A 26,266-nucleotide genomic window follows, 5' to 3' on the forward strand; every position below is an offset into this window, starting at 1 on the left:
TCCATTGTAGGCTCAGGTTGTAGGTATGCGCAAATAAACCACATATCACAATGGCACTACAGCCTCTGCTGTGGCTCATTTCCCCCCCAAAGGAAACACAGACCCTGGGTAAGTGCCTAGAACTCCTGGGATCTCGCACAGTTCTGGAGATAGGGGTGACGAGTAGCAAAATTCTTCAAAGGTACAGACAAGTGGGTAATATTGCAATGTTTATATCTAACGATTCCAGGTGTTTCCTCTATAAAAAGCAGGGGTTTTTTCTGTTTCTGCAAGGTACATTGATGTAGTACATTTGAACTGGTAAAGTAATGGAAAAATCCTAAGTCGGGCGGGGGGGGAGAGTGGAGCAGCAGATCTACCTTCACATCCCATGCTCTGATGAGCAGGGTTTCCATCTGCTGGTACTTGTGAAAAAACTGCAGGCAGTAGCTTTCTGCCCACCTGGGCACAGCTAGGTCCTTCACCATAGGGGAAGCGCAAAACCATTAGCAGCACTCCTCTTTGCCAGTGGGCGGGGGGTAGCAGGAAGAAACCATTCCTCCAGCCATCAGCTTTATGTGTGTGTGTTAGGATTGTTGGTTAAATAATAAAAATTCTTTTTTCCTGCAAAAAAAAGTAGCTTTCCCTTTGCTTCTTTATTGCCAGAAATTGTAGACCTCTATTGACTCAATGACTCATCCATAACTTTCCAGTCCTGGCAGAACTGAAGGCTCCCAAGGTTGCTCAGAAGCATCCATTGCTCTCAGGAGCTCCAACAGATTTTTATTTGTTCATTAATTAACTTTCTATCCTCACAAAGAAAACCAGGGCAGAAAAATAAAATAAAGAAACATTTAAAAACATGTTAAAAGTTAAAAATAAATGAAAATAAATCACCAGCCCACTCCTCATAGTGTTCTAACTGAAGTTTAATTTTATAGCTTTAACTGGTTCTTGCCCTTTTGTATTGTATCCTTGTAAGTTATTTAGAGACGATTGTGGCTAAGCGGCATATAAAGTGTTTGAATTAAAATTAAAACAGCTAATTACTACAAGGTTGCCAGGAATAGTATCTTTCAGCCATCAAATCCCCAGGTAAATAGGAATGTTTTTAAATTCCTCCCTAAATGTAATTAGGGCAATGGCTGCACCTCTTCAGAGAGGACATTCCACAAATGGGGAACCAACACTGATAAGGCCCTGTCACTGGTCAGAGCCAACCAGATTGAGCCAGGAGGAATGAAAAACTCCTAGAGCTGCCCATGACAACATATGCCTTAAGACTGAAGCATTTGCTACTGCAAGGAATCAGATCTCACCTATTCTTGCAGACTAAGTTTAGTGATGGGGAGCTCCCAGGCAAAATCAGGTACAGTCTATCCCTTATGAACTGGCCTTGTTTGGCTCTTATGAGCTTCAAGTGTTTGAACCTGGCTCCTAGGGGGCAGCTCTGGAATTCCATCAGCTTGAACACTGCAGTTAAACAATCCCTAGCATCAGCTCTTCTTCAATACAGTATGTGCGTTATGTAAGCCTCTCCTCTTTGTTTTTGTTATGCCCTGATGAAAGGAGCTTTGGTCCCCCTTTCCAAATTACCGGTAAATGGGCAAAGACTTAAATGTTCATTGTAACACTGCACAGCATCTTCTGGTGTGTTTTTTCCCCCAGATCAGAACTAATTTATATAAGGCAAGATTCTAATTGCAAAAAAAAAACACAGAGAGGATTTATGTTCATAGCACAACGAAAATTCAGAAAGGTATATTTGGGACACAAAATTAATCCTATGTGCTTAGCTCCTTTAAATAATGTTCCTCTTTTAGTAGGTGTCTTGCACTTTAATGGGGGGCATCAGATACTATTTATGTACATTCTGGTACTGTTTTAGTATGAAAATAAACTTTTGGATTTATGTTTGCCACTTCATTCAAGGTTTACTCCTTTATAGACTTCCTAAGAGCTCTGTTTATATTAGGATTAAGATCAGAAAGAGAACTGTTGTGAATTCTAATCATCCCTCTTTATTGGATGCTGACATCCTGTTCCATGTGATATTAGTGTTCCTGGCAGTGCCAAAGCAGAGTGGCAACACTTGCAAGAATGAATAATTACTGCAGGTCATTAGTATGAAAATAGCATGATGCAGCTTGCCCACATCACCAAAATAATTCATTTCACGTGTGTACTGAATGCATTTCCAACTTCCTTCCAGATCTCTGAGTCACTGCATTATGTCTTCAAGGGCTGGGATGACACACTATACCCATAGCAACAAATGCTAACACAGTTCTTCAGATCCTCAGAGTGAAACTGACTTGGGACTTGAGTACCATTTGGTTTTCAGTGCTGCCCCACTGCATTCAGGGCTGGATATGTATTAAGATTGCAATGTAATTGACTTAACTGGTAGGCTAATCAAATCCTCTTAAATGAGCTGGTCAGGCTACACAACTGAAGATGCACTGAACTTGGACGAAGAACAAATAGGGGTGATTTTTTGAACTCATATCATTACCAAGGCTTTTGCATGGTACCAAGGCATTTGATAATTGGGCTTGTGGTAGTTTAACATCTTCTTTAATTTTTTCTGCTTTCTGTCAAAAGACAAAGGCTTTGTATTTGCTGTTGAGACCAGAAAATGTTATTTCAGTGCTCCCCTTTTTGAAATGCACGTGCATGATGCGACAGGTGGTTTTAAGTGTCAAATTATGTTAACCAAATGAATTGATCAAGCGACACTGGGATGGAAAAGGGCAGGAGGGGTTTTCAAGGAAGGAATAAATGCTCTATTCTTTCTCCTTTTACTACGCTTCACACCTTTCCCCCAGAGAGCATGACTGACTACTCTAATTATACTGCATGATTATATCTCCCGCCTATAGAGGCAATTTTTGTTTCACCTCTAGGGTTGTTAGAGCTGATTGTCTCCCTGCATGGAGAGATGACTTACACTTTAATCATGTTGAAACCGTAGGTCTAAAAATTCCGAAAGGAAAATCACAGAATGAAGGAAAGAGAAGCAGAGTATATTCCTGCCGGTTGAAATGGAGGAATTGGTTCTGTGCTACCAGTGGTAGGAAGTTACCTGCAGAATATTTCTAGGAAAAAAGCCTTTTTCAACCTAAGTATAAAACTCCTAAATATTATAGTTCTCTTCATTCTTCTCCCACAGGAGGTCATTCCACAAACTCAAAGTGTCTCAGAATAAAAGCTGGTCCTCATTTGTTTCACTTCAGGGCTTCAGACAGATTGGGGAGGCGTATTTTGGCTGAACCCCAGAAGGAAAATGAAAGAGAAAAGGCAGAATGATTAAGGGAGAAGGCCAAAAGTGATTCAGGGGGGAAAGGAGGGGGATTACACTTCTAGCATGGGAAGTGCTTCTTGCCTTCATTTTTTTTTTCTATTTTCCTTTCTTGTGTAACCCTTTAATAAACTGTTTTTAAAGCCACTGGCTTGCTGACAGCATCCATAGCGTGGTGGCAAGCAGCAGAGCTCTGGTGGCTACAATTCTTCCTTCACATTGATTCGCTAGGGAGGGAGGAATAATAGTGGTCGCAGCTTGATCTGCTACTGCTGCATTGCTTTAAATGATAAAAAGGCAGGGAAGACATTTCAAAGTGGGGGGAGATTTTCAAGAAAAGAAGGGGAAGTGGCAAGAAGCTTTTTGTTCTTTAAGAATTGCAAGGCCGCTGCTCCCAAACCCCTTCAGGAGCTGTTTCAGTTGTCAAAGTTTTGAATTAGGGGTGGCTGGTTTTTGCCCATCTCTACTCTTAGCAAGTCGGCCTACAGTCCTTAGGCATCTCCAGGCAGGGCTGGGATTGCTCCCTCTCCGATATCCTAGAAATCCACTGCAGGACTGAATAGTCAGTACCGAGCTAGGCGAACAAATGTTCTGACTCAGTACAGTGCTACCTTGATTTTCAACCATAATCCGTTCCAGAGGTCCGTTTGTAAACCAAAACAGGTTGTAACCCAAGGTGCACTTTCGCCAATGGGGCCTCTCCCCCAAAATTGTTTGTAATAAAAAAAAAAGGTTGCAAACAGAGACATGCACTTTCAGGTTTGACGTGTTTGTAATCCAAAATGTATGCAAACCAAGATGTATGCAAACCAAGGTACCACTGTATAAGACAGCTCCCTATGTTCCAATGCACCATTCTCCCGATTTTTCTCCCACAGGAGAAAACATTTGTGCACATGTTGCCACTTTGCACGTGAACTTGCTGCACATTAATATCTGTATCTGAGTGTCCCTACCATAAATAATCAGGCAGAGGCAACCTGGAAACACACTTTTTTGGGTGGAATGCTCTTGCCCAGGGCGGCTTACCTGCAATTGCAGCAGGGCAGAGACACAGAGCACCTCCCTCCAAACACCAGCGTTATCGCAACTTACCTGGATAGAGCTGAGGCAGGGCAAGGCAGCATGGGACTGTGTAGGTGCACCCGTGGAGCAAATCCTGTGCTCCTGCAAGTGCGCCCACACATCTCCAACTAGGTTACCACCCTGCCCCACCCCTGCCTTGTCCATGTAACCTGCAGCTCCACCCTACCATGCTGGCTGCTACTGCATCACCTACTTCGATTAATTTTCAGTGGCAGTCTAAGTCTTATCTTTACTTGCCCAGACTTCCCATTTATTTTAGAGCAGCCTTTTTTTGTGCTTTGTCACTTCTCTGCTGGCTCTGTTTGCATTTGTAACGTTTGATCTGTTCCACTGTAGGTTTTTTTTTTTTTGTCTTTGATTGAAAGCCAAAGACATTTTGATTTTAAACAAAATAATATCAACAGATAAATAAAGATCAGGGAGATGGCACAGCAGGATCAGGGTAAAGCGCCACTATCTTTAGATCTGACTCTTGTCCCATCTCTGCTCTTGCTGCTGAAAAAACAACAACCCCCAAGTGATCCAGTCATAGTGTGTTGAACTGCTTGCTCTGTACTGAAGCAGCATCTAGGGTCATCAACGACACAGAAGGATGCACCACTTTGGTACCAGCGAGGCAAAAACTTATTGTGTACTTCATGTCTAGATTACAACTTGGGATGAGGGATGGAGTTTAGGTTTTCTGTGATACTCTGGTGTGCTATAGCGGTGCGGCTTACTACTTAAGCTGATCTATAGGGCAGGGCAGTGTAGTCTGATATACATAGTATTGGCAGTGAGCTCTCGTTAACCCAGAAGTAGTCTGATATACATAGTATTTTGTGTTTCTCATATGTAAATAGCTACTTCTTACTTATAAACCTCCAGACGGGCCAAAAAAGACAAAAACGTGCACCCATACAATTTGTTTACATGTATTAATGTGAAAATATGCACACAAACACACATACGCATATTTCAGGAACATTATCGTGATTCAGCGTCTTTTCACCAAGCTATATAGTGAGGAATTCTGAAATACAGTGAACATAAATCAGTGGAATAGGAAGCCACTCTTCAGATGGGGTGGTGGATTGTGGTAATAGATTCCCACATATAAATGTTTTATGTGCGCATACACATGCTCCTAGATATTTTTTTCCTTGTGTCAAAGGTTATACTGAATGCTAGCATTTTGCAAAAGAATGTTCGGTTTGAAACCCATTTGGATGTATTTCGTTCAGTAAACTTCTGCTTTCATTAGGTGCTCTTTGCTTGGATTCTGGATAAATGACATACTTCATACAGAACTACATACCCCGCAAGTGTCCCGGGAAAAAAGGAACACCCCATTTTCTCGCACGAGAGCACGGTGATCATTTTGGGTGTCACGATCTCTCATAATTTTGCACCAAGATCTTGCCTCCAAAAAGCACCCCCGAACACATTTGGGGAGGATGATTTTGCACGGCACCCCAAAATGTACGTTTTGGGGCACCATGCTAGCATAGCTCCAGAAAAGCACATATTTTTGGCTCCATGATCTCACGCAACTCATGTAGGAGCACAGGCAGGAAGACATACGACCTGGTTTGGGAACTCAAGATGTTGGAGGGCATGGAATTATTTTCTATTCTATGAAAAGTATCAATGAGTTGAATAGACAAGGCTTGCAAATTTGTGGCTGAATGCTGCCCACGAACCAATTATTGGATGAATTTGTTTATTGTTTTGCCTTATTCATATGCTGTTTCGTTTTGATACGATTACAGTTTGTTAATTTTTAAAATTGTTGTTGTTGAGCCATTTGAGCTCAACATTTTTGTTGAGAAAAGCAGAATACAAATATCATTTGCAGAAACATAGTGGCCAAGCAGCTAGCAGGCCACACTACTCAGCTACAATTTACTTTGGTAGACCACACTCCACAGGTAAAGAGGAATTGGATGCTATCATTTGTCTATCAGCAAATTTATATAAATATTACTTTTAAAAGTAACATTCTTTGGCACGTGCTTTCAGCAACATAAGATCAGTTGCCTTCCTGTTTCATGAACACTGTTTTCTGCTGATCAGACTTGGAACAGTGTTCCTGGCTCCCGTATTGCGTGCCGACCAGTTTGCTACTTTGAGGTCCCAGGAGAAATTCAGATTTAGAACTAATTAAAACAAATTCATTGCTATCAGCTAAAAAGAAAAAGAAAAATAAAGCAGGCAATACTTCGCAGTTTAGATTATTTGGAAACTTAATTACAAAATTTTATGATTATTATACAACGCCGTCTTCAAAACTCCTATTTTTAAATGTATTTCACCGAACTCGTATTGCTTTGGGTTATAAACAGTGTGCAGTGAAATAGTCGCCATATGTCTTTATTTGTTAATTTATTTCTTTTTGCTTTGGTCCTTAAGGCACAAAGATACAGACACAGCATTCCCTCTCCCCCCCCCCCAGTTCTCACAAAGATGGACAATTAATTGATTCAGGAGCTAAAAAGTTAAAGGTACCCCTGCCCATTCGGGCCAGTCTTGACAGACTCTAGGGTTGTGCGCTCATCTCACTCTATAGGCCGGGAGCCAGCAATGTCCACAGACACTTCCGGGTCACGTGGCCAGCGTGACAAGCTGCATCTGGCGAGCCAGCGCAGCACACGGAAAGCCGTTTACCTTCCCGCTGGTAAGCGGTCCCTATTTATCTACTTGCACCCGGGGGTGCTTTCGAACTGCTAGGTTGGCAGGCGCTGGGACCGAACGACGGGAGCGCACCCCACCGCGGGGATTCGAACTGCCGACCATGCGATCGGCAAGTCCTAGGCGCTGAGGTTTAACCCACAGCGCCACCCGCGTCCCTGATTCAGGGGGTGGTACCTTGCAATTCTACATGCTTGGGGAAAGGGGGCTCTTCCACCCTTTTCAGATTCATAAACATAATGCAGCAGTGTGGTTTTGAACACGTTGTCTATGCCGTAAATCTTCATTGCAAAGTTGACATTACATTGCGACTGCCAGGAAACCCTTTACCTGGAAAAATGTTCTGTCAGTCACTTTCTCATTCTCATCCACACTACATGAGATGTATTTTGTTGCTTATATCTTCTTCTCCTTATCTTTAAAGCAGGCAACACAATAGAGGCACCAGCAATATCAACCACCACAACGGTCGAAATTCGGAAGAGCAGTGTCATGACAACGGAAATCACCTCCAAAGTTGAAAAACTCCCCACGGTAGCCGCTAGCAGCAGCAACACCACCACATGCTCTTTGGGAGAGACAGAGGAAGAAAAGGCCAAGCGGCTGCTCTACTGTTCACTATGCAAGGTTGCTGTCAACTCCGCCTCACAACTGGAGGCGCACAACAGTGGTGAGATACAGCAATTTCTTTCCTGGCTAAAGAGCCCTGCAATTATCTTCTCCAAATAGATTAGATTGCTTGCAGGGCTGTGGGGGTGGGGAGGTGGTGGAAAGCCAGCAATTACATGGAATTTGTTAAGTATTGAAGAATAAAAACAACACGGAGAAAATCTGCCACAAAAGAGAAAATGAGTGATTGCGCTTCATGCAAGCGATCCGCTTCCTTAAATTTCTTACGTTTCTAACCGTTCCAAATATTATGTTCTGGAAGGGCGTGACTGCTTATGCTCTCTGTCTCGCCCTACTTTGCATACTTCCGTTTGTCCCCGGTCCCAAACGGAACATTAATTGGCATTGCTGCACATAAAAGGAAATGCACAATCTGGTAGGGGTGGACTCTCTGAGTTAGGTAGTTTTCAGAAGTGGCTTTCGCATTTCCCACATCGTAAAATCCAGTGAGTTGAATTGACTATATGCATTTTTGTTTTAAAATGGCAGTTTTCCATTTATTCTTCAACATTAAGAGCATTCACAAGTGACATGCCCCAGCTTAAAAGTCTTCAGCACCACTCTTGATATGCCCTTTGCAGAGCACTTTTAAGCCATCTGAACTATACACTTTTGATAATGTCAGGGCAGAATGCTCTATGTCAAAAACATGATTGGCAAATACTCTCAATTCTAAACATTTGTGGGGAAAATCCCACAATCTCCAAAACCAAAGTGTGTTTTTCCAGCGCTGAACCTCTCTCGTGGTTGAGGATTTCCTCTCTCTATGTACTTTAGTACTCTTAGGCTTTAATCTAAACCAGATGCATCAGTGAAGCCAATCCAAAAGGCCTGCTCACTCTTTATAAAGGTGTTGTTTTCTTTTTTAAGACCAAAAACATCCTACATTTTAGATATTAAAATTCATTTACAGTAAAACAAAAGTAACTGTAATTGAATTCAACACCTTTTACTCTATGACATATCTGTCTTTATTCCGTAAAACTATTTTGCTTAGTCCAGACATTTAAAACGAATTGATGCCAGCCACATAACTCATACTCAGAGAAGATTCCCTGAAATCAAATGGATTTAATTGTGTCTTCTCAAAGTATTACTAAACCTGGATATCACCCAATATTATTCTGCCTTTCTCCTAAATTTATAATCAGTTTGTGGAATTAGTTTGATTAGTTATGAAAACATTCCATATCCAATCTGCCTCTCTCATTGGTCATGGTTATTGCACCATGAACACTCGTACATCAAGGAGCATGTATTTAATTAGCATTTTTAAAATAAGGATAAGTGCTCTATGCATGTCAATGTGCCCCAGCAGCTTGGGTTTTGGTTCTATTTTCAAGGGGAACTTTTATTTCCAAAATTTTCTGATTGCCGTAGGTCCAAAATGGTTTAGTAATAAGAAATGTTTGAATGTGCATGTGTATATCATAACCAATAGTATTATATCATTTCTAACATTTGCCCTACTCAAATATTTCATTCATTCATATATATTTGTATACCCACCTATGTCTGTCATTATCATAGTTCATATCATAGGTGAAATAATGTATATTGTTACAAGTTCATTATAGTCAAATACAGAACCAGTGGTGCTTTCCTTCAGAGGACATTGCACCATTTAGCTGGATATTTTATAATGTTAGTGTTAACACTGCTATTTTGGCAGCTATGGGAATGCCAATATTGCATTCAGTTTTTTTTTGTTGTTGTTGTTCTGTTTCATGGAACCACATTTCTTAAACCGGAATCTCATGTAGTTTGCTTTCCTATTTTTGTTTTTTCAATATTTCTGGAACCAGTTTTGGAACTGCTGCAGGTTTGCCTTCCTTCCCATTAATGGTAATATGAGGCACATTGCCCTGCAATTTGAAGTGTCCCTTCGGTTCTGCCATGGCTTAATCACTAAAAGGGCAAGCAGATCACCCTTGCCATTTGTATGTTCAGCTTGCACCTACTGAGAGGCAAGGCAGAGACTGAAATAGGCTTGCTCACTTTGTGAACTGCGGACCAAGATACCTGGAAAAGAGAGCAGCTTGAAAACAGAAGAGTTGTCAAGAGGCTTTCAGCTGGCAGAAAGAGTCTTTGGGGATTTTAGAGTACTCTAGTTGCTTTGCATGCTCCGTGCTCACAGTGCTCTGTGCTGATTCTCTGTGCTTTCCTTCATAACTCTCATAATACTTGTTCAATAACACATTTGTATACAAAAAGACCATGGCAAGCACATAAAAATGGAAATGGACCATGTAATGCTACCCTGGACTCCCCACTGTTGAGGGAATAGTACCATGAAACAATACAGGCAGAGCTGACCCCTTTGCTGAAGTCTCCACTAGAAAATTTCCCTGCGAAAGACCCACTGAAACAACAAGATCTTAAAAAGGGACAAAAGGCACTGCTGTTTAGCTTCCCTTCATTTTGATGGGCTCCTTTCAGAGAAGGGCATCTCATGAAGATCTCAGAGCCCGGGCAGGTTCATATGGCAGAGTATAGTCCTTTGATAGGCTGGGCCTAAACCCTAAAGGCAAAGGTTTTCTAGAATGTATTCCAACCAACAGCCAAATTTTCCTCTGAAAGGTCGCTTTGAGAGGATGCCAATTATTTCTGTAGCAGCAGCATCAAAATTCCAACTCTCTGTTGATAAACCGCTCTGAAAAGTGTGGTAATGACTCAGACCAACATCTTAAAGAGATTATCATGGTTTTCTCTTTCAGTGCAGGACATGTTTCAGTCACAGTGGGAGGTGATAATAATAATAGTAGTAGTAGTAGTAGTAGTAGTAGTAGTAGTAGTAGTAGTAGTAAAGCATCCATTTAAACTTCACCTCTGGCTTCTCCTACCATGTCACAACATATTCATGGCAGTTTGCTTCAGTGCGTACATGGGCATCATTTAATATTTAAATGTGAGGTAATGAAATATTACTTAATTATTATATTGGTAATACAGGGAATGCAGATTGGTGCCCATGATGCCATTGGGAGGGGGAGGCAAGACCTGCAACATGTTGACCAAAACAAAAGGACTAATGAACACAACTTTGCTGAAATAACTTTTTATTTCCTTGTCTAATATCTCCAGGCACAAAGCACAAAACTATGCTGGAAGCTCGAAATGGGAGTGGAACAATCAAAGCCTTTCCCAGGGCAGGTGTCAAAGGCAAAGGACCCATTAATAAAGGAAACACGGGACTTCAGAACAAAACATTTCACTGTGAAATTTGTGATGTGCACGTAAATTCTGAGACACAACTTAAACAGGTATGGAAACTCCCGGGACATGTGCCCCACTCTCTAGAAGTTCAGTGATCATTAGAGTTGGTTCACACACCATGCCAGCTCCCTGCTTTAGGAATTTAGGAGGCTACTGACAGCAATATGACTAGGCTGCACCATATCAGCACACCAGGAACTGGCACCTCTACACGGGGACACTCAGGTAGCTCTGTGATTTCTGCAGCAACAGCACCATGGCTCCAGAAAGTTGTTTCACTATCACAGAAGACACAGCATTTACATGTGTATAATGGAGAAGTGGAATATCTCCTTCAGTGCAACCCAACTATGAGGTCCAACAGTGGTCCCATATGTTCATGAAGTTGTTGTGCTCGGGGAGCTAGGTGTGTGGACCAGCCCTCTTGATACTATTGTTTGTCGTCTGCACCAGTGATGGGAAACCTGCTGTGCTCTAGGTGATGTGTGACTCCAACTCTTACCAGTGGTCCGAGGATGATTGGAGTTGTAGTTCAAAAATATCTGCAGGACCACAAGTTCCCTATCAATGATCAGCACATTTCACAGAGTCATAGAACTGTGGAGATGGAAGGGATCCCAATGGTCATCTAGTCTAACTCCCTGCATTGCAGGAAGCTCAGCTAAAGCATCCATGACAGATGACCATCCAACCTCTGCTTAAAAACCTCCAAGGAAGGCAAGTCCACTATCTTCTGAGGGAGTTCATTACACTCTTATCGTCATAAAATTCTGCCTGATGTTTAATTGTAATTTCCTTTCTTGTAACTTGAAAGTCATTGGTTTGGGTTCTTAGTGCTTACAGGCCAACTCTTTGATTATCTGTTCCAGTTCCTTTCCTGGTATTAGTGTCAAGCTGACCAGTAAGTAGTTACCTGGGCCCCCCCTTTCCTGGTATTAGTGTCAAGCTGACCAGTAAGTAGTTACCTGGGCCCCCCCTTTTTTTGCAGATGGGGGCAACATTTTCTTGCCTCCAGTCTGCAGGAACCTCACCTGGTCTCCAATAATTCTCAAAGATTATAGACAGAGGCTCTGAGATTCCATCTATGAGATCCCATCTGCAACCTCCTTTAGTACCCTTGGGTGCAGCTCATCAGGCCCTGAAGATCTGAATTTAGGTGTTCCCTTACCATGTCTTTTCCTATATTGGGCTGCAGCTCCCTCCTTGCATCATTTATTCTGTTATCACAAAGTTGGGCATCCCTGTCATCCAATAGCATTTCTCCATCTTCTCCATGCAGATGACCTACTACTTTCATATTCTTCCTTTTGCTTCAAACATAGCCTAAGAACACTGTTTTATTATGCTTAACTTCTTTACGTTGTTCTTTTCATTTTATTTTCAATATAGTTTCCCATCCCACTATAGTGTATTTTCTCAAAACTGTCAATGAATGTGGAAAATTGCTCTAAGTTGTATTCATTGAGAATGCTACAATATACCTTGTCTCACACATTCTGTCATTTTATTTGCTTTGCGATACTGTGTACGCAAATGTGTGGGAAGGTGTGTACTTTTTGCAGAAGACTGAATAATTTTCTCCGAGGAGTATGGCTTGTTTTTGTAAATTGATTGTTCTTTGGACTGGAGAAACAACACCTTCAAATTTTCATTACACAACTTGCATTTCAATCAGCTCAGCAAATCTATATTTCTGTAAAACAGTGTCTTTGTCTATCTTTCGGAATGGTGGACTTGTCAAGGGATTTTATTACAGAAGCTACACAGACCTGCTTTATGCTGGGAGAAAGTGTGAGAGAACAGAAGGAATAGCCCAATACATTTTGGAACTTATAAGGCTTTAAAAAATCCTGGACAAGGGTGTTCCCCCAAATATTAATAGAAACTAAATGTGTTGAATTTTTTATGCAGATAAAGTAGGCTTGTCAAAGGACAATTGGAATTTAGCATGCTATCCCAATAATTGTTGGTGCAGAGTTTTAAATTGCTCCCTCTGACAATGTGCTGGTATTATTATTATTATTATTATTATTATTATTATTATTATTATTACATTAGTAAACTGTTCTGCATTAGAAATTTCAGGTTAGTTCAAAACAATGTCCATAAAAATCAGTATAATAAAACCAGAAAATATACCATGTCCACAGTAGATAACAGAAATGCTAAAAGCTAGGTATTAATAGTAGCAAATGCTTGGGAAAATAAGTAAATCTCCAAATACTGCCTAAAATAAGTCAAGGTCAGCACTTGTCTGTCTCAGGAGAGTTGTTGCTAAAGACTGGGTGCCTCCACAGAGAAGGCTCTCCCCGGTTATCACCAGCTGGATTTGGGAGAGGCAAGAGAGTCTGATCTAGTAATCTTAGTGACTAGGTAGTGACTAGGCAGATCTATATACAGTATAAGATTCTGTACTCTCAAGTAACCTGGTCCTAAGACGTTTAGGGCTTTATATCAATGGGGGGGGGGGCTGAGGGAGCCGTCACCCTGAGCAGTTTTGGGGGGAGGGGGCACATCATGGCGCCATGCCCCATCATGAGCAGTTGCTGGAGGGCAGTGAGAAGGATGCAACAGACATGCGCCCTAGCTTCTGTGACTGCTAGCAGCACCATAGCACTGGGCTTACAGGGGCCAGGGTGCAAGCCTGTGGTGTCCTTCTCAGCCACCCTCCGATTGGAGGGCGCCGTGAGAAGGACGCAACACTCACAGCGCCCTCCCTGCAAGTCCTGCACCACTCACAAAAGCAGTGCTGGGCTCGCAGGGCCAAGGCACACACCTGCCTGCGGCACCCTGCGAGCCCAGCATAGTTTTTGCAAGCCACTGCTTTATAGGTCAATAGCATCACCTTGAACTTAGTCTGGTGGCAGATTAGTAGTAATTTAAGCAATGATGCCATGTGCTTACAGCCATTTCCTTCTGGGTGTCATCAGCATATTGTTGACACTGTGCTCCAAATTCCCCAATGATCGCTCCTAGTGGCTCCAATAGTACCCCTGCAGCACTCCATAGCACAATTGTCAGGGAGCTGAAATAACGTCACCCAATGCTACTCTGTAGAACTAGCCTTAAAAGAAGGAGTAGAACCACTGTAACAGAGGACCTTCCACTCCCAGCCCACAGAACCAGTCCAGGAGGATAACATGGTCGATTACCAAAACCCATTGAGAGTTCAAGGAGAATGAAAATGGGTTGCACTCCCTCTCTCCCAATAAAGGGTAAGACAAATTAAGTCTTAACACAAAGCCTGAACCAAGATCAAAATGGGTCCAGATAATGTTCTTTTACAAGAAAGTCTGAAGCTGAACCAGCATTACTTTCTCAGGCACCTCCCACCCAAAATGGGTGTTTGTCATAAATATCTGGGTCAAGAGTGAGTTTATTCAGGAGTAGGCATATAACTACTTCTTTAGGATGACGCTGGTCTTGGACCGTATTAATAAATTCATTCATACTTCTTTAGGATGTATTTCCCACACCCTGGACCCTCAAAGATACACACACACAGAGGAACACAGCTGGCCTGAATGGGCAAGGATTTAAAGGTCATACGGCTGGCCATTTTGCTAAAAACACCTTGCCACAACAACGGCATCTAAGTCAACACGAAGGCATTGCAAACTTGTCACAGCACACCTGAGAGTTCCAGCATCCCATTCACATTCTACATCTTCCAGGGTCCTTTTGCACCTAGAATTGCAACATTCCACTGCTGGAGGAACGTAGAGAGGAAGGAGGTGAAGAATAGGGGCTGCTGCCAAGAGCAAATCAGTAAGGATGGGCAGAGCTGAGGAATTCTTCTCAGATCTGAGCCAGAAGATAACTCATTTCAGAATGCGGCTGAACGTTACAAGCTAGACAGATCAGAACTCCAAACTGCTTACTCCTGAACGGCATCACGACTTGTTTCTGCAGCAACCTACTATGTGAAGAAACTGGTGGTCACTGTGCACATTTCCCCATGCGGCAACATTCCCATGTGGGATTTTCCCACACAAATGGGCCAGCCCATGTAGACCCACTGCCATGAAGAGCAGTAGAAAGAGCCTGGTCATCTGCACCAGCTTCCTAAACATTAAATGCCTCCACCTATAAGACCTCCAAATTGTTGACTTTTGGTTGTGAACTTGCAGGAGGTTCCTCTGCAAGATGAAACACTGCAAACAAATTGTTTGCCATTGGGAGCAGTTCAAGCCAGCTGCTTAGATGACCTTGGACAAAAGCTGCACATAAAGACCAAAAGACCAAGGCAGCTCTCTGTCCTGAAAAAGTCTGTATTATAAGCTCTTCTTAAGGGGAAGTTTGATAGCTGCATCTTGAGTGATTAGTTACACCAGTCTCTTCTGCTATGGTAGAAGAGGAAATTTGGGCAGGTTCAGCTTGCCTTGTTCTGAAGGTCGGTAGAGGGGGAGAGAGAACCTACACTTGCCAAAACATCCTCTTTTGCAGCATCTCATCATTGTATATAGCCATCCTAGAAACATTAGCACAAGATTACAATTGGTGGCTGTTTCTTTCTTTCACGTCTACCCTGCTTTTTTAGGCTGCTGCTGCTATTGCACCCTAAGGATCAAGTCATCTCACAAAACAATTAGAATTAAAACACCGCAGTACAATAAATACCAAAATGGTTCACGGAGGAACGTTCAATTTAGCTGTTCCTCCTAAATTGTGTGGCTTCCATGTTGTCCCCAGGTGGCCTCCTGTTTAGACCATTTTCCAATTCAATAGGAATATAGGAAGCTGCCTTATCAAGAGTCAGACCATTGGTCCATCTAGTTCAGTACTGTCTACACTGACTGGCAGTGACTCTCTAACGTTAACACTGAGCTACGGTCTGGTTAACTTAAGTAGAATGTGCTTGTTAGAAACCATCCTGTGGCTTTTGCAAAGGGCTGTATGTGATTCCTCTAAATCAGGGTTTCCCAAACTTGGGTCTCCAGTTGGTTTTGGACTACAATTCCCATTATCCCTGACCACTGGTCCTGCTAGCTAGGGATGATGGGAGTTGTAGTCCCAAGTTTGGGAAACCCTGCTCTAAATCAATTAAAGAAACAAATGTAGGTGTTTTCATCATGGCAGATAAGCCAACAAAATTATTACGATGCATGAGAGAGCGAGAGAGAGAGAGAGAGAGAGAGAGAGAGAGAGAGAGAGCTCTCTTTCCAAACATATAAAACTGTGATAATGAAACGGATTTACTATTGCGACTAATAATTTTGGTATTGGACTAGGTTGAGCAAATTGGATTTTGGGTGACCAGAGGTGTTTGGTGCTGAAGCCAACGGAAAGCGTGTTATTTATACAATAACAATAATAAATAACAACACTGCTTGCTTTCCAACAGCACATAAGCAGTAGAAGGCACAAAGACAGAGCTGCTGGAAAGCCCCCGAAACCCAAATACAGTCCCTACAACAAACTCCAGAAGGGAACACACCCACTTGGGGTAAGCAAATGGGTTTTCTGAGAAGCTCCCCGTGGGTGTGGGTGGGTGTTATTGCTGGACCTTTTCTGTGGTGGCTCCCCTTTTGTGGAATGCTCTTCCTAGAGAGACTCGCCTGGCCCCTTTGTTACATATCTTTGGGCACCAGTCAAAAACATTCCTCTTCTCCCAGGCCTTTGGGCCAATTAAACAATCTATGGTCTTTTAGACTGGGGGTGGGGGTGGTATTGTTTTTGCTTGTTGCTAAGTTATTTTTGTGTTTTTATATTGTAAACTATCCTGTGATCCTTGAATGAAGGGTGGTATAGAAAATTTAATACTACTGCTAATAATAATTAATGGAAGACTGGTTCAGGTGTGTATTGGCAGGACTTTTACAGGCACAGAAGCTGGGCTTGTGAACAATCCTGGTCATGTTGTTTTCATGGCATGGTTGTCCTAGCACTACTTAAAAGCATCATTGAGATTTGGGACATTTGCAGCCATGGATCATATGGCTTGACTGGGAATGAACTGAGCAACCTAATTCCATCTTGCTTCAGTTTGTCTGGTGCTGAATCACAGGTCCATTTCACTACAGTCTGTAAGGCTATTTCCTCCCACCCCCACCACAAGAATGCATGAAATGGTTGCATTTAATTTGCACACATTTTGGACACCTATGTCACATGCATTTTTTCAGTGTTTTGTAAGAACGTTTTGCATGCATTTTTATAACGCAGAATATGCTCTTTTGTGTGCACTATTTGTGCACAAAAACTGTATGAAAAAATCAAGGTGCATTATCTGACTAGGAGTTGCTTTCTGACAGAAAGGAGCACTGCCAGTATATTGCAAAAAGCAAACCAAATAGAATCCTGCTCCATCTGTAGCCTTGACTGCAAACCCCATGATCTCCAGCTACATTGCGAGTTGCCTTGGCTACAAAATGATGTTTAAAGTCAAGCTCCATGATCCTAGGCAGCAAATTGTTTCACTTCCAGCTCAGAAGAGGCCCTGGGACTTCTGTGTGAAAGGAAGCCATCAGCTACTGGCTACCTCTTTTCCATTTTCCCAAGTTTGGGAGAGACTATCAGGGAAAGCAGAGCAGAGATTCCTTGGGCATTTCCAAGTTTTCTAACCTGATACTTAGGCCTCCCAATGAGGTTTCTCCAAGTGTTCAGTTGTAGCAATTGCAAAGCTCAATTAATTTTTGAGTTTGGCCAGAGGAGGCTTGCCTATAATTCCTAGGATACTGAATGTGAAGAAAATAGAGAGACAGAGCACTGAGCTAACTGGGAGCCATTGTCACGTTCTCTTGGCCTCTTCTGCTTTGTTAAGAGAATAAAACTAGTTATTCCTACCAACTTCAGACATCCCCCACCCCACTGTGAAGTAAGCAGAGGGAGGGATTCCTCCATCTGTTGTAGGCCTGGGTGAATGTCAGTGGTTTTGTTTTTTAGGTTAAAAGATTCATTTTAGCTTTTAAAACAACTCCTTGCATCACACTCTGTCTCCAGTGCTCTGCATGCGGCCTCCTTGGTCAACACACTTCATGGAATATCTACAGGAGGGCCTTGGGGTCTCCTATGGGCATTCCAGGAAGCACACCAACAACTGGAAACCACAGAGTGCTGCAGAGTTAAAAAGAAGAACACCACACTCCTTTCCAGGGCTTATTTCTTTTTTTGCCCCTCCTCCAATGTATGGTGGAGAAGAAGAAGAAGAAGAAGAAGAAGAAGAAGAAGAAGAAGAAGAAGAAGAAGAAGAAGAAGAAGAAGAAGAAGAAGAAGAAGAAATTAAGCTGAAATTAGATCACTGTCCTGAGATGCTTGGAGGAATGAAGGGCGTGGGTCAAAATCCACTAAGTAGGAATGTGACTAACGCATCAGAAAATAACCAGTATGTAATAATGATGACCACAGGGCTGATAATGCGGGGTGCTTTTAACTGAGTGAAAATGTAGTGGTCAGTTTGGGGAGGTAAAACAAGCAAGCAAGCAAGCAAGCAACTCTTTCTCAACAAAATTCCATGTCCCATTTTGTCCAGTGTCAAAGCAAATTTGTAGCAAAAAGATAAACTTCCACACATATCCTTTCTTCAATTTTGTCTTCCTTTAAAACTTCTGATTCACCTTTCTGCCTGAAATGCCACTTAATGCCACCTCTGAAAAGCTATCTTCATTGTGGGCAATCTGCGCAAGTAATACTTATTGTTTGTTTTTTCCCTTTTTCTCCCACAGGTGAAACTAGTATTTTCAAAGGAACCTTCAAAACCAATGGCTCCACGGATTCTACCAAACCCACTAGCAGCTGCCGCAGCAGCTGCTGCTGTGGCTGTAAATTCCCCTTTCAGTCTTCGAACAGCCCCACCAGCGACCCTCTTTCAGACTTCAGCACTCCCTCCGGCACTCCTTCGACCTGCGCCGGGGCCTATACGGACCACCCACACGCCTGTCCTGTTTGCTCCGTACTGAACTCCGGGAAGGAATTAATTGTACTGCAATAATTTTTCAGAGCAAAAGCAAAACAAGAACAATGAACTATGCAGTGTTAATTTATAGTTTAAAGTAAAACAAACTATATATATATATAAATAAATATATAAAAATAAAATCGAAGAGCTAGGACTTTTGATAAGAGACCCGAACAAATTCTAAAGAGGGGAAAGAGGCAGTATTTTCTCCAGATGAGAATTTTTCTTAAATATTACCACTTTAGAAGTAACCATTATACCATTATATATATATATATATATATATATATATATATATATATATATATATATATATATATATATATTCGACTGTGCTTTTTTTGGCACATATCTCCCCTGCAGTGTCTTTCCTGCTTACGAAACAGCAAAACACAATTGTCTCAAGGGCATTAATCGGTTCCAATGTACATAAAATACTTAATTCTGTAGAATAAAAGGGGGAGGGGCGGGGAACATAAACACTGTGAATAGTAGTACTCTTACCAATGCTCCTGCCAAGTCAGCATTTCCTATTTATCTGAGTAACAGTAGATACAATAGATGTCTTGTTAAACACTAGTATTGTGTCTCTATGTATGCCACTAGGTTCACAAACCGAGAAGAAGTAAACGTTATCATCTCTTTCTCAAGTGGTTTGCCACAAATGATCATAGACCTAGGTAGCAATTATGGTCTACAATCCTATGCGCACATAGTGTGGGAGTCAGCCCCATTGCACTTAGGGAAACTTGCTTCCGAGTACACATGCCTAGGATTGCAGCGTTAGTCTCTCTCCCGTATTCAAAATTTGCCAATGAGTCATGTTCAGAAAAGGGATGACGATTTCCCTGCAAGCACTGAATGAGCTGCACTGGAGCCAAACTCCATCCAGCAATGTGCAGCAAGACCTCTTCTTTTCGAACAGCAGGCCCTCTATTTTGCCCTTCTTGCATCATCCCAAGCTGCTTTTTTTTAAATTGTCCAGAATTTTTAATGTACCTTGCAGCGTTATTTAAAGGGACTAGGGATTCACTATCCAGGCAAGAAGAAGAAAGTGATGCTGCTCTTGAATTTCCCTGCATGTTTGCCTGGGGACTACTGAAGAGACACAGTGTGTGCAAATTGCTCAGTGGTAATAGAGACCTTAACCTGCACTAATCTGAACTTGCATTAGCATTATCAGCAGAAACCTATGAGGTCACAGGCTAGAGGAAACTGGCCTTTGCTCTTCAGCCAAGAGTCAGCAATATGTGGCAGTGTGGAGGTAGGGGCAGCTACACCCATTCTGTGCAGCGGACAGTGCACATTGCTGGCCTCGCTACTCTTGCCTGCAACACCGCTATCAGATGGTCAGCAGCAGGGACATGGGACCTTCCCTTACCTCAGGTCACCTATTGATGCTGGCAGCCAACTTCTATCTTGGACTGCACCTGTTGCTGTTGTTTTTTGCCATGTCCCCACTTTAATGCTACAGCCTTTGCCAAAGATTTCTGGAAATCAACCTTTGGTGAGGCACTGAGAATTCTCCTTTGAGGATCCCTGGATGCTCTCCTGTAGAACTAGACTCCTAAAGTCTGGTGGAAAGAGGAAATGACAGCTAAGCCAGTTCAGGACTGCTGAGTGGATAACGTCAACCTCATGTTACATGGAAGTTACTGCATATTTCCCAAACTTGGGTCTCCAACTGTTTTTGGACTGCAACTCCTAATGGGAATTTTAGTCCAGAAACAGCTGGAGACCCAAGTTTGGGGGAACCCTGTGTCAGACACTAATAAAACTGAGCATTGGTCTTGTCTAGGAAAGGGAGCCAAGCTTGTGAAATACTTTGTTTTAACCCACACAAGTGAGCAGACAAAGAAGGAGCATTTGTTACGGGGGTTGTGATATGGGTTAATAATGTACATTGCTACTGATATGATCCATTTAAATATATGTGAAGATGTGTCTTATGAGATAGTCACATATACTTGTGTGGAACAGGTAGAACCCTTGAACCCTAAACCCTGTCCCTGGCCTTTATGTAGTAACCTCTTCAGGACACATGTTCACTGTGAGGGTTTGAAAAAAATGAAGTATTGGAGATCTATAGAGCTATACTGTATATATGCCAGAGTTAAAAAAAAAACTTATAAAGAATATATATATATATAATAATTATATATAGCCATTCAGTTTTAGATATGGGTCAATAAGTGGTTGGCAACAAACAGCAGAGAAGATGGGGAAGGAATGCACATGTTTTGAATCTCTGATATTTGCTGCTGACATTTTTTCCCCCACAGAGAGCTGAAAAGGATATTATAAATAATATGAGATGATCTGCTCAGTCAGATTCAGCCATACTGATTTGCAGCTGCAGTGCCTGCAAGTAGATTTTAGCTACAAAAAAAGTAAACCATATTTTTTGAATTAAGTGGGGAGCAGGAGATTAAAGGCTATTCATAAAATGCTAGTGATGCAAAACATTGGCCATAGATTTGCTAAAACATTCACATGTTTTTTAAATATTAGCACTTGAGGATTTTTATGCTTAGAGAATATTGACCAAGAGTTATTCATTTGTATTTACTTTTGTGGGTTTGCTTGTTTTTTTTAAAGAAAAAGCTGTCCACTTATAAGGGGTGTATGTGTGCACACGTGTCCGTCCATCACACACACACACACACACACTTTACATATGCATTATGATAAAGTAAAAGGAGGAAGAAGGAAGTTTGTGCTGTTCCAAGAATAAAAGGTTGGGTCCAAAGGTGCCCTTTTGTGAAGAGGAGAGGTTCTTCCATTCTCAGAAAGGTACTTGCTATTTGCAGAAGGGGATTGAAGCCAATGAAACCCTGCCCCCGCCCCCCGCCGCAGATGTTCAAAGGGCATGGGGGCTGCAGGAGGAAGTTAGATCTGACAGCATGGAGCACTTGATCCAGCCCATTATGTGCCTCCAAAATCCAAAGAGATTCATTTTTCTTTTACATGTTAATTTACAAAGATAGCTCTTTATGAACAATTTTAGAAAAAAAAATCACCCATTTTACTTGCAAATGTTTGTGCCTTGAAGATAAAGCACCTTTTTTGTTTTTTTGTTTTGTTTTTGGACTGTCTTAATCTTTAACCAGATATAGGAAGTCAGTTGAGGAATTTAGTGGTCTTCATGCACTTTCATTAAGCGAAACGCTCAGCATCTTTAATATGAGGAATTTCAAAATCCGTACTTCAGGATGTTGAATAACCATTAGTTCCCTGTAAGCTGATGAACAGATTTATTCCTAAAGCATTGGGATCTTGCAACATAGCACTTTTGGAAATAATACTTCTATAGAAAGCTTGGTCCAGTGCCCCATAAAAGTGAGCACAATTAACCCGATCTGACCACACTAATTAGACCAGTAACTGGCCCTGATTCCAAAACAGCCTGTTTCTTTCCATAAGTTGCTGACTTACAAATCCCATCGTCCCTGGTTGGGACTGATGAGAACTGGAGTCCAATGACTTAAGGAGGGCCACATATTCCTCTCCCCCCCCCCCACCTTACAGCATGAACATATTACAGCTATTATTGGGATGCTACTGAAAATAGCCTTTCCATGGGAAAATCGCCTCTGTCCTGGATGTTCTGTAGTGCTTGTCACACAGATAAGAGTTACCGCATTCTGAGTCACTGGGGACATGGGAGTGGGAGGTACTGTGGCCAGTACAGGGATTATCTTCTATGTGGAAGCTGTTTTAGATGGCATCTCCACGACAACTGTGAGATGTGCTCCAGCAATATGTCTCGGCTTTTAATTTTTTTTACAATGTAGCTGCAATAAGGACAATATCCTCAGCACTCCGGCATGTGCACACATGGCAGTGGTTTTTTCAAGCCAAGTTTTATGGGTTTTTGATTTTTTTAAATTGGCCCATAGAGCCTTAGCTTGTGGCCACAGAAGGAAACCACTGAGAACCTAGCCATAGAGTACTGAGGATGTGCCAAAGGCAGAGCTGCCTTGGAAAGGATTTTTCACATATGGCATAATATGCAAAACTGAAGTCATGCTACTGCTCTTATCAAAACGAATAGATTTGTTCTTTTAATATTTTGGCCTGTGGCATGTATGGAGGCACAGTACAAATGGCAGAGATAATCAAAGTTTTGCTAGAAATAAAAGAGTCATTCCTACTCTTTTCATCAGCTGGTCCATGCTCTTTTAAGTTGCTTAAATCTCTCTCTCCCTCCCCCCCCCCCGGTCCTCCCCTTCTCTTGTCATCACAGTGCTGTATGCAAACATTTCTCTTTCTCTCTGTCCCTATCTTTCTCTCTCTCACTCACACAGACGAGTCTCTCGTAGACTTCAGCTGTAAGCAACAAACAATCATTTTTATGTCTCTTATTCACTACCTAATAAAGGATGAAGCCTAAATGTTAAGAACGCGTGGAGGATTTTTGTGCATTGCATTGTCCCACTGCATGCTGACTTGCTGAACCTCTCTGCGTAATGAGCGGAACAACTGCCATTTGGATTCTGCATCGCCAAACTTGGGTGTTCCTGTGCCTGCCTACCAAGTTTGGAAGCTGCCCCAATAATAAGATGGTGGTTTCTGCATACACGAGGGACTTTCTAGGTATGCAGAAATTAAAAACAAAGCACCATCCCTCAAGAAGATGGAAGTGTACAAGGGTGTTTTGTTTGCGACTGCAGAATCAATGTAGACAGTGGAAACTATGAGTACAATTGAGCAAAGGTATAAGGGTGTCAGGCAGGGGGGACGGGACTGGTGAACAAAACTGAAGGAGAATTAGGGCATGGGCGGTGGGTGGACATTGCTGGTCAGAATTTGTAATATGTTTGCAAATCCAACAGTACAAATTAAGACAAAAAGGGTTTGGGGAGGGGATGGGAGGGCGTGCATACATACCACCAAAGTTCAATCTTGGAAATGTGGTATGCGACTGCTAACCCCATGCATCACTCATCCCAAGATTTTCTGACTGATACTGCGATAAATGGTAGCCACAGAACAGAAATGAATGTTGAGCGATGAGCAAAAAGGAAATACAGTGGTACCTCAGGTTACATACACTTCAGGTTACGTACGCTTCAGGTTACAGACTCCACTAACCCAGAAATAGTACCTAGGGTTAAGAACTTTGCTTCAGGATGAGAACAGAATTCATGCTTCGGCAGCAGTGGGAGGCCCCATTAGCTAAAGTGGTGTTTCATCATAAGAACAGTTTCAGGTTAAGAACGGACCTCCGGAACAAATTAAGTACTTAACCCGAGGTAACACTGTATTGAACAAGGGATGGATACAAATTGACATGGTCGTTTCTTCAGATATGACTGGTTGCTGTATGGGAACCTGTTTACTACCTCATTGGGGTAGCTCGGGAGTCGCTAAGATGATGCTGTGCTGTCCTTGAGGTCTTCTCGCAACATCTATTAAGTCTTAGAGCACTCCAACTTACTGACTGTTTAGTCATCAGATGGTGAGGACAGTTACTTCCTCTTCCTTGAAAAGAACATAATAAATTATTTACTAAAAAACATGGAAATGGAGGAGGAAGCTGTAAAATACCTGTGGCAATATGCTGAAGAAATGTGGCATTTCTTGATATCACTCTGATTAAATAAATAAAAAATTCAGAATAGCATAATTCTAGAAATTAGTTACATCAATCAAGAACCTATAAAGACATAAGAAGCTGCCACAGACTGTCAATCCATGGTCTATATGACTATTCAGGGGAGAGCAGGCAACCACTATCTCGAGGAAGAGGCTCCCCCTCCCTTTCTATTGCCTGAGAAAATTGTTAACAAGAGTTAAAAGAAAACCACTTGGTGGTTTTGATCCTTTTAAATGAAATGAAATGAGGGTTTTCTACATATTTCAAAAAGTGGTTTGCCACTGGATGATGATATTTCCGTCTTTAGCTGTCAGGCATCAAAAGGGATATTTGGAAATGTTGTGTGCTACAGAAGTACCAAGATAAGGTACTTGTGTCCCTTTGGGTTTCAGGTCCTGCATTTAAAGTACAGTCATACCTCGAGATAAATACGCTTCAGGATAAGTATTTTTGGGTTGTGCTCCGCAGCGACCCAGAAGTAATGGAGCATGTTACTTCCAGGTTTCGCCGCTCGCGCATGCGCAGACGGTCAAAATGACATCATGCACGGAAGCGGAGAAACGAGACGCGAAATCACGGCCTATGTTCTGTTCAGGATGCGAACGGGGCTCCAGAACGGATCCCATTCGCATCCCAAGGTACCACTGTAGATGTTGGGAAAATGTGATTGAAACATCACAAAACATATGACTGGGTGCAAGCTAAACTTGCTGCTCTGGTTCAGCAATTGGCCCTCCTGAACCCTTTCTATGCATAAGGAAGGAGAGTGGAAGAGAGACACATTGTGAGACATTGTGGTTGGAATATATATCCAACCACTCATTCCCAGATGGAGGAAAAGGTGTACATAGTCTAAATGAAGCCTCCTGCAGATGTGAAGGAATTGAACAAAACCTTCAGCATCCATTTTCTCTACCACTGAGTTATGCCCTTCCCTCAAGCAGTCAAGCAAAGGATCCAAACAGTAAAACATGGGTAAGTCTGATAGTGGAGAAAAGATAAGAAGGAAGGTCTAGTAACTGGATAGCTCAGTCAATAGCTCATGAGACTCTTAATTTCAGGTTCATGGGTTTGAGCTCCACACTGGGCAAAAGTTATCTGTCTTGCAGGGGTTTGGTCTAGATTACCCTCATGGTCCTTCCAAATCTACAATTCTCTTATTCTAACTGGAACAAAGAAAAACCATGAGAACATATCTTACAAGCCTCTGAAATGTTGAAATCAAGACTGGACACCTGAGGATGGAAACAGGGCCTATAGAGGAATAATTAACAGTTACATTACCGGTATATGTCTCTGAGGAACAGAGTCACTACTCTGCAGTCTGCCTATCTATCTATTTACCTAGATAAGCAACTTAAGACCCACAGTCAAATCCAACTCTCTGAGTTGCAGGTACCATTCTACAAGAGCAAAAGGTTTGTTGGGTAGTATTTGTCGGAACAGGACTTGGAAGCGGTCTGTTTAGGAGATTGGGCCTTTGACCTGCCAGCCTCCATTTCCTTCTAAAAGCACCACTCTGGCAAAGCTAGTTGCCACCTAAAGGTAAGTAGACTACTAACTAGAATGAATTATTTGAGCCTGTAGTGAGGGTCATTGGGGGTCTTAATACATTTTCTGAACCTTGTGCCACCCTCATAGGAAATTTGTAAAAGTTATATTGTTTGAAAACCCATGTGTGCAGGTTGAGACAGGTTTTAGATTTCCCCAGGGCAGGGTCCTATAACCTTGTACTTGTAAAGCACCAAGAGCATTAACGTTGCTATATCATCTTCATCATTTCTCTCCTCTTGTGAAATAGAAAGAAATCTCATCCCCCTTTCTCATCTGCATTCACTAAGAAAAGTGT

At 42.1% G+C, this 26,266-nt stretch overlaps 1 protein-coding gene and 1 long non-coding RNA gene across 21 annotated transcripts in view; one reads left to right on the forward strand and one right to left on the reverse strand.

Moving 5' to 3' along the window:
• The window catches only part of ZNF385D (zinc finger protein 385D), a 549,735-nt gene extending 526,514 nt beyond the window's left edge, over nt 1-23,221 (forward strand). For 11 of the 13 annotated variants that reach the window (XM_081883280.1, XM_081883288.1, XM_081883287.1 and 8 more), the window contains 4 exons: nt 7,461-7,706; nt 10,790-10,968; nt 16,266-16,367; nt 18,586-23,221. In XM_081883280.1, the coding sequence (XP_081739406.1) occupies nt 7,461-7,706; nt 10,790-10,968; nt 16,266-16,367; nt 18,586-18,819 (761 nt within the window). In that variant the 3' untranslated portion in view covers nt 18,820-23,221. The remainder of the gene's footprint in view (nt 1-7,460; nt 7,707-10,789; nt 10,969-16,265; nt 16,368-18,585) is intronic. The other 2 variants (XM_081883285.1, XM_081883290.1) reach the window with 1 other exon arrangement.
• The window catches only part of LOC309353844, a 133,795-nt gene that overhangs the window by 98,143 nt on the left and 9,386 nt on the right, over nt 1-26,266 (reverse strand). The gene's annotated exons all lie outside the window — the stretch shown is intronic.

Source organism: Podarcis melisellensis, assembly GCF_964234715.1.
Source record: "Podarcis melisellensis genome assembly, chromosome: 12".
In the NCBI taxonomy this organism is placed as follows: Eukaryota; Metazoa; Chordata; class Lepidosauria; order Squamata; family Lacertidae; genus Podarcis; species Podarcis melisellensis.